The 9,294-nt window shown below is 44.1% G+C and overlaps 1 protein-coding gene across 6 annotated transcripts in view; it reads right to left on the bottom strand.

Moving 5' to 3' along the window:
- MGAT5 (alpha-1,6-mannosylglycoprotein 6-beta-N-acetylglucosaminyltransferase) overlaps nucleotides 1-9,294 on the bottom strand; it is a 387,858-nt gene that overhangs the window by 53,710 nt on the left and 324,854 nt on the right. For all 6 annotated transcript variants that reach the window (XM_006169708.3, XM_014584664.2, XM_006169709.3 and 3 more), the window contains one exon: nucleotides 4,803-4,952. In XM_006169708.3, the coding sequence (XP_006169770.1) occupies nucleotides 4,803-4,952 (150 nt within the window). The remainder of the gene's footprint in view (nucleotides 1-4,802; nucleotides 4,953-9,294) is intronic.

Here is a 9,294-nt window from a genome sequence, read left to right as displayed (position 1 = left end):
AAGGGGGCGTCGGAACCAAAGATGACCTACTGGAGACCCTCTCACTGCGGGAGACGTCCCAGCCATGACTGTGCCCAGCTGTCCTGGGCCTTGTCAGACCCCCAGCAACATCATCATGACCAAAAGCTCCATTTGGTCATTTGAAAGCCCCAACACAAAGTCAAATGCATGCATTTTGCACTGCCAATTCACTGACTCAGAGATGGGCTGAGGGTAAGAGAGTATGTGTATCAATTTAAAACTGCAGATGCTGAGCACCGGCTGCCATGCCAGCCTGAAACATTCACCATGAAAATTCATCTCGAGACCCAACTGGGTGGTGTGCTGGTAGACACTGCTATATGGCAGGTTGAGGCTGAGTTTTAATTTGTGGCCCACCGTAAAGTTGGGCTTGGAGGTACCTGCCTGTATTCCCAGTGACTAGGAAGGCTAAGAGAGGATGACCTTGACACAAGATCTTGTCTAAGAAAAAGACAGTTCAGGCATCGCTTCATTAAAAGACCTTCCCTAACATTCTGCTCTCCCCTAAATTCTACGCCAGGCTGACCTCTCAGCTCCTAGCAGGGAGATGACCAAGCAGGGTATCTATCACCAAAGCCTCAGACTCTGCTTATTATAACTCTCTTGACTCATTATAATGGAGTTATCAGGGTACCAAGATTGTAGGTCTTCTGTATGAAGACAGAGAATTCACAAAAGGACACAGGTAAGTAAGGGGAAGAGAAAAATGGCTGTCATTGTTACAGTAACCCCAGGTGGCACATGGTGCACTTTAATGACACAAACATATTAAACCATGACCGACAGCTGGCTCCTGTCCTCTACAGTGGGCTCATACCTGCCATGTCACTGATTTCACAAGTCACAGAATAACACTGTACACAGTTGAAGGGCTGGCCCCACTTACAGCACCATGGTGAGGTCTTATGAACCTGTATGTTTCACATCATACGGCTACCGCTTTACCACCTCTGACATACCTGTAAGCCCCTTAGGTGCGAAACTGTCCGAGTTTTCCCCATGTCCAAAATAACTTGAATGAAGCCTGGAATATATTTGGTACAAGGGTCCCCCTTACCAATGGAGGATAAGTCCCAAGACCTCCAGTGGTTGCCTGAAGCCACAGACAATACCGAGTCCTATATATGCTATGTTTTTCCTATTTGGACATAACTATGATAAAGTTTAATTGTGTGCACTGGCTCACAAATCCCTCTGATGAGCTTCAGTCTCTTCTCCCCCCCCCCCGCCCCCAGGGTAGGATGCAAATACTCTAGTTACTATGGTGTATGTAATAAGGAACTTTTCAAGGGAAGGCTGGGGATGGGGGTGGGGTGGACATGAAGAGGTTAATACTAGGAGGGTAAAGAAAGAAACCACACTGAAAGAGATATTTAGGCCAAAAATAAAAACCTGCCACCCCAGTAAGTCTTGATTTGCTGGCTTAAACTGAACTCCTGGAGTTTGCTGGGCTGCATGATTTGTCTGTGGTCTTCTGATTAATAATTCATTCAACCAAATTTATACTCCTATTAGGAAAGTCTTCTAGATTCCAATAACTTCCCAGCTCTTTTAGCCCTGACTTTAGTGTTATACTGAATTCCTCCCATCTTCCTAAGCTCCCTGAAGCAAGAGTCTGTTAATGATGCCTGGGCCCCTGATGGTGTGCCAGGACAAAATTCTGCTGAGCAAAGGGTTTATTGGGCTGGGCTAGAGAGATTCAAAGAAAGCTCATAAAGAAAAATAATGAGTCAGAAGCTGATTAACATCAATCATTTCTCTATGTCTCTAAACCTCTTGAGGAGACCAGAATTCCCTCTTTGGGAACATTGTCTAAAGAGCATGTGAATCCCATTCATTCTGTAGACATTTGCTTCTCAGCAAGTCGAGTTCTCCATTTCTAACATGGATTCAAATAAATTGCTCTTCAATTACTTGGAGACATAGAGGAAGCAGTTAGAAGCAGAAAGTGTAGCAGTTAGAAGCAGAAAGTGTTATAAACGTAAAACCTGACTGGTCCTTTGTGCCATTATTTCAAAGACCCAGGTTCATTCATTTTAGCGCATGCTGTTATACTTTGGGTGGAAGGGGAGTCTTAGAGATACTCTGCCTCTTCCTCATTGCATTTGCCAACTGTTGGAGCCATCGTTCCAGAGCACTTTAATATATTCTAGTCAGATAAACAGGCAATACGTAATGGGATCCGTGACATCCTCTGAAGGTACCCGAATATATGCCTCTCATACTCAAAATCTAAGCTGCAAACTTAGGTCATCAGGGAGTATTCTGACATGATGCTCTTGGCCTTTGGGCCTCTTTTCTTGTCCTCTCTTGGATATGAGGGGTCTCAGTTTTGGCCTGTTTCCTATTCTCTGACAGGGTAAATGGATGGTAGGCAAGTAAGAGTTCTTTTAAAATGCATAAGGCTGAGCAAGACATCCACGAGGTTGGGTTAATGGAAGTGTGCGAGACAGTAATGACACACTGCTGAAAGGCAGCCCCGCCAACTGCTATTTTAAAGGACTCGGAACTTTTTCTACAACCCAGTGTAAAGAAAAGTAAAATGAGGCAAGTGGCAGATATAGCACTGCCATTAAAGTATGCAGACATTCTGCTGATTCTGAAATGTCAAGCTTAGAAAGGTGACAAAAGCAAACAGGCAAAACTGGAGAATGTACCTCACTCCTGGGGAGCCACAGTCACCAGACTGCAGACGACCTTGGAGGGAAATGGAATCTTCATTAAAACAAAAAGGCCTTTGACCAAGAAGGCAAAGAATGTGTCAAACTATTTTATTCATGGCATCATACAAAGCACTTGAAGGGAATAAGGATCAAATATATTTATAGATGGAGACACTGAGGCAAAGAAGAGATGAATACCATTTTGGCTGGCAGGTGTCCATGAAATGTTCCTAAGTTGGGGTGTTAATGAAGATAGCACACCAAGTGTCTAGCAGAGATTTAATTAGAAATAAAAAAAAATTATGAATTAGGGTCACCTCTAAGACTTGACCCCGGTTCACTGAGGGCAAGTAAGACTCTCTGCCCTACTTCCTCATGTTTACAATAAAGTTAGCAACAATACCTGGCCTGTCTACCTCTTTAGGATGTTGTAAAAATCAAAGAGGATAACAGCTGTGAATATGCTTCCTAAAACTGAAGTATCAGGTAATGGCCAGCAACTGCTATTATGTCAGAGACATATTTCTGCTCAACCTCTCTTCTGAACATGAAAACCAAGCAGGCCAGGCGCCAGAGCTGAGAAATCCACTCTGGAGAATAAACTCTCCTATGCTTTGGAAACTAAGGGAGAGACTCACCTGCTTTTTTCATTACTGTGTCTTGCTCAGTGCCTGGCATGTAGTAATTACTCAACACATTTTTTTAAAAGGTTTTTTGCTGTAGGGTATGTGTACTCATCAGAGACAGAGAGAGGGAAACTGAGAAGCCTTACCCAGTGGGAATGGCCACACCACAATGCCTTCTTCTTGAGATTTTGGTTATGCATGCACACATACATGGCATAATAAGTTCAGGACTTGAACTCTGGTCAGCCATGTGGAAGTTCGCCACCTTAACCATGCTACCTGCTGGCTCTACTCAATAAGTATTTTAACAACATTCATAAATAAGAACTCAATGGGGTTGAATGGTGGTACAGAGAGAAAATGCAATGTTCAGTGAGGCTGACTCACATGGGAGGGTTCTGGATTCAAGTCCAAGAATCTGGGTACACCAGCATGTGTGTGCCCACAATCTGGGGTGACTGAGACTGGGGGGGGTGGTTCACAGCACCAAGACCCTGTTAGGGGTGCTATCTTGTTTCTCTTTTTCTCACTTGCTTGTGGAAGAAATAAATAAATAAGCTTTAAAAAATAACTTATTAATAAACATGAGGGAGCTTATCTCATGTGTTCAAGTGCCAGTCAACTGTTCAAAGTCAAACTGTGATTTATTCCTAAGTCCCCTAACTTCCTTTGGTACTTCCATGGTAGAATTACAGAATGACACAGACCACTGGGTGGACTTCCTCGTTATACCAAAATACCACATCCTCACACTCCTGCTCAGCAAAATAAGCCTCGCTGGCCTCCCAGCCAACTACACCACCTGGTCTGAACCCTGCCCTGTACATACTCATGGCAATCAGCCCCTCGTCTCCTTATCCAATTTCACCTCCCAGTATTCCTCCGTGCTTAGAAGTGCTCTCTCCTGAATACGTCATCTGCACCTGTGACTCCGACTTACACACATGCCAGGTGCACCCACACTACACCCAGCTCTCAGCTCTTACATCTTTCATGATGCTTTCCCTGCTCCTGCAGCCTGCAGGGACTTTTCCTTCCACCTGCACTTGTCCAGTATTCAGCAAGTGCTTGCAGAATGTGGAACGTGAGAGGAAGCTGCCTGAGTTCCTGGTTCCTGGAACAGTGGAGAGAGAATGCTATGGGGTGAGCTTAGCACCCTGGCTTACTGGGAGGGTTGTTGTCCTATTAGAAAGTCTGCCCCCTGAGGCATGGCCTTACCTTTCGTAGTCCATTTCTTAATGCCTGGCAAAGAAGCTCCTAAGAAATACTTCCCTTTGACTAGATCAGTAAACAAAACCGTAGTAACCTCCTTCCACAATTCACTAACTTTTCAGCTACAGTTGGTCTAGCAAACTGGTGCCCAGAAATGACCTAAAGAGCTTCTGCAATGCTAAAAGAAAGCATGAATGATTCTGATCCCAGTTTCAACCCAATAGAAAAAACCTGTAAACCACATCCCTCGTGAAATTCTACAAAATAACTAAAAACATACCTTGGTTTCTCGGAGAAGAAACTGTAGATCCCGTCCACTGAGGATACCATGGTTTTTCACGTAACTGGGAATATTCTTTGTGCTGGAGCCGTAAACAGTTCCATGTACTTCCATGTACGTGTGAATCATGTCCAAGTAGACCTTCTTATTCTATGGATGGAAAACAAGTGGAAAGTGTTTCTCTTTTCCTTTCATTTGAGTAACAGCCTGTCTCATAGGACAAAGTGTCTTCTTAGAGCTGGAGGTTATAGCATTGGGGGTTCCTAACATGGAGACTGCAGGCATTTGGCAACCCAACTACTAAAACTTCTTTCAAAAGTAATCTGGCTGGATTCTGGGTGCGAAATAAGTCATATGGCCACTGTATGAACTTGTAAGAAAAAAGACATTACATGACAACATATACTGATTACCAATGACAGGGCCAATTTTTCTCGTCTTTCCTTTTTTTTTTTTTTTTTTTTTTTTTTTTTTTACTATCATCCCTGTTCTGTAAATTACCAGATACCCAATGTGTTTTTGGCTCATCTTTATGATGGGAGAAGAAGTTTGAGGAAGGAAAGTCCAAAAAAGGCAGTCAATTGGATTGGAATATTTATCCGGAGATGCTAAACTATCCCTGAGGAATTCAAATATCCCAAGCTCTTGCCAATGTTTCTACTGATGATTAACACATGTTGTTAGAACTGGATCCTACCTAATTCACATCATGGGGAGATGAGAATTTCCCACAATATATACTGATTGGCTCAGCAGCTGGAGAGATAATGAGAATGTCCAGGTAGACAAAAGTAGAAGAGACTAAATGTAAATTTTGATGAGCCCCAAGACATTTAAAAGTAGTTTTACTCTTTTTTATTGATTTCTTCCATGAGCAAGTAAGAGAGCGAGAGAGAGAGAGAGCGAGAGAGAGACCAACAGCACTCTCAGTAGGATCTAACACTACAGTCTGCCCCCAGCCTTGGCCTACCCTGGATCACAAGCACGTGTATACGCAGTGCTTTTAAGGAGGTCTATGGACACGAACCTGGAACCTTTCCGTGGGAGTCAGCCTCCCAGAATATGGCATTCTTGCTGCACCACCAACCAGTCCCCTGGTTTTCTTATTAGAAGCCATACTCAGACTCTCTTCCTGTTATTAGTAAGCACTGAATTTGGAGGCATGTTTTCTAAACCAAAACCACCTGTATGAAGCAGAAGCAAGCTCATTTTCTCTTCCTCTTCATGTTTCCATGTAAGTTGTACAAGCTGGATTTTGAGGAATTTTTTTTTTTGCATTTTTTTTTCCTTTAAAAATTTGGAACACTCAACTTCTGTAATGTTTTCCAGTTGTACAGAAGTGGAACAAGGTTTTCCTGTCCTGAGCCTGTTTTCAGACACTCCAAACACTCCAAGCAAATCTAATAATAGCTGGGTCTGTGATCAAAGATCATCAGGGACACCAAGCGTGGCCTGAGCAACTGGAGACTGCAAGGACGGGGAGGCAGGCTTTGAGGGAGGAGGCTCACCATGTGCCTTCTGCCAACCGTTGCCCTGCTGGACACTGCCCAGAATCTCAACCTGAGGGGAAGAGGTTCCACATCATGGATCAGAAGTCTGCACAACCGGGAGAACGAACAGCCCACGTTTTCCGTTTTATGCACTGGGATGATTTTGTTTGCCATCAGGCAAGTCCATTTCTGATAGCATCGTGTATAAACAAACCTCAGAGTGAAAGATGAAGGTCTTGCCATGTAGGATGGGGCTACAGGATGCTGAATTCACTAATTTTGAGACATGTGCCCTTAAATTAGTGCAGTGCTGAGACACAGTTTATTAACATGGCTTCCCATTTGTAGCTTGAGCCAATATAGGATCACTACCTGGTGTTAATTTGAAGGGTTCTAAGCTCTGGGTCTTGTGCTAAATGTACTGGTAATTCCTGTCCTCCCCCCATCCTAGGGACATAGTTCTTGGAAGGCAGGCAGGACAACCTGTGACCCTGCTCCTGTTGAACACACAAGGTGTATCTGACTGGAGGGGACCCATCCTGATGCTGCCAGCAGCCTGGGGACAGCATGGGGGGCTCCACAAGATGGAGGAAGCCAATCAAACCCTCTGTCAGGAACTCAGTCCTGTACACAGAGAGGTTTCTGACAGTAAAGCCGGAGGCTTAAAGTCTGGTCATTCAGTATGGGAGTCTGGGTAGTTATGGGCAATTAAGACCTGAGGAAGCTACTGCCAATTTGGGGGGGGTGGAGAAAGGAAAAATAATCAATTAAAAGCTGAAGGAGAGGGGCAGGCAGGTGGCATGATGGTTGAGGGTGCTGGACTCCCACAAGGCCGATCATGGTTTGAGTCCTAGACCTGGTGGCTTGCTTTCTCATGTCCCTCTCTCTTTCACTCTGTTCCCCTCTGGTCAAATTTAATTAAATAAATAAAGTTAATAAAAATAATTCTTTAAAAATATTTTAAAAAGAGCTGAAGGAGAGAAGTAGGGAAGACAGAGATAGTTGGTTACAAGAGGGACCCAGAGGTCCAGAGAGTGGTGCAGCAGTAACACAGTGATCTGAGCTGCAGAACCCACATGGGAAGTCACAGTTCACATTCCGAGGACTCCCTGCACATGCTGGGCATGTGCCTGTGCCAACAACTCGGGGCTGGCCAAGGTGGGAGGACTGCAACATGAGGACTCTGTTCAGAGTTCTCTCTCTTCCTCTCAGAAGAAATAAACTTAAAAAAAAAAACAAACAAAACAAAAACAAAAACAAACAAACAAAAAAACGCAAGAGGAACTCAGGAAATTATTTTGACTGAGACATCCCTGCAAGTATGACAGAAAAGAAGAGATGGAGGAGGAAGAGAAGAAACAGAAAAATGAGCGGCAAGAGGAGAAGGAAGAAGAAGAAGAGAGTGAGAAAAGCAAGTGGAGACAGAAGAGAGAAATCTAGGGCCCCGGGCTGTTCTGTTACCATGCCCTCCATACCCTAAATTCCCAGGTCCACCTGAGTCTGTAATAACAGCAGATACTCAACTCCTCTCACACCCCATCTCATGTTTCTGCCTGAGCTACTCTGGGTATATTCCGACCACTGAAAAAGAGGCCTCTCAAGACCTCTTGCCAGCCTTGAAGCGGGGGCTGGGAGGGAGTATGGTGTGCATCTTTCCTTTATGCAAGAAGATATTCCCTGTGAAAAGTCAGCTACTAACTAGTAAGAGTGGACCAAAGGCCTGGACTAGGCCTACTGTGAGCTATGGGGAGAACAGTGAATGGCCTATCTGGTTCCTGTCCTGGAGAAAAACCTTCCTGTAGACACTCAGGTCTAGGATTCCCAGACTACATGTCTGGGAAAGGAGCAATATACTGTACTTGGTGACGTCCCTTCTGCCATCAAATCCCCAAAGAGCTGAGGCTTCTTGAAGTACAACAAAGGGGTAAGTTCAGGCAAATATAAAGAAGTTTATGTAAATGCTAGTAAAGTCTATGAATTCAACGGTTAAGACATAGTAAAGTCCGGAAGTAGGAATTACCTTCAAAGAGGATTTATGTAAGTTCACAAATGAAAAAATCCCCACTGGTGATTAGAGAAGAAAAATGTTTCAAGCATAACCTTAACCTTCAGAGCTGACAAGACAATTAGGTAATTCCAAATCAGGTCTCTTGCTGCCACTTGTCAGAATTCTACAGAACCCCTTAGAACATCTCCAGACCTCTGACAAGGGTTGCTATTTATTCCTGGCAAAGCTGTACCAGAGCCTTCTGCACTGAGATTCCTCCACTCCCAAAATTAATGCTCACTAGAAGCTACAGAAACCCAAAGGGGCATTTCCAGCTCCAAAGTGTTTCCTTGAATTGGGGTCCAAATATCTAACTACTCCCACAAGCCTTTCAACCTGACGTGCGGCAGCCACCTCCAACTTGACAGGTCTAAAAAGGGAACCCACTGCATCTCACCCGACCAGCTTTCCCTTCTCTCCTCCTGAGCTGAGTGAGTGGCATCCACTTCTCAGCCAGGTTCCTGGACCAGAATCATACCTGTCAGTCCTATCCACTGAAGTCCCATCAACACATCAAATTAGTCACAAAGTCCTGTGGATTCTGCTGTCATATTAAATTGGTCTCCTCTGCTACACAGCCTGACCCTTGCTTGCCTAGATCATGCCAGGAGTCAGCATCTTAACATACCTTCCCCTGTGGCTCAAAAGGAGATGCAACTTGCCCATGATTTCCCCATGTAAGCAGCAGTGCTGGGACTGCTAACGCAGAATTTGTACAGCTCAATTCAATTCTCATCAATTGTTTAAACCTAGCAATAGTGTGCATATAAATTATGCTAATATCTATGGATATTTGTAGCAAAAACACACAAATGTGCATGGGGATGTTACACATGCTTCCAGATACCAGGTACCGAGAAGAAAAGGAGGTTTTGAGGGAAGGTAGAGCTTCAGTGATATTTACAATGTATTACTCTAGTAAACAAAATACCGCAAGGGGCTAGATGTTGGTAAA

This window comes from Tupaia chinensis, unplaced genomic scaffold (assembly GCF_000334495.1).
Source record: "Tupaia chinensis unplaced genomic scaffold, TupChi_1.0 Scaffold147433_1, whole genome shotgun sequence".
Lineage (NCBI taxonomy): Eukaryota > Metazoa > Chordata > Mammalia > Scandentia > Tupaiidae > Tupaia > Tupaia belangeri.
This window is presented reverse-complemented; position numbering and strand designations above follow the sequence as displayed.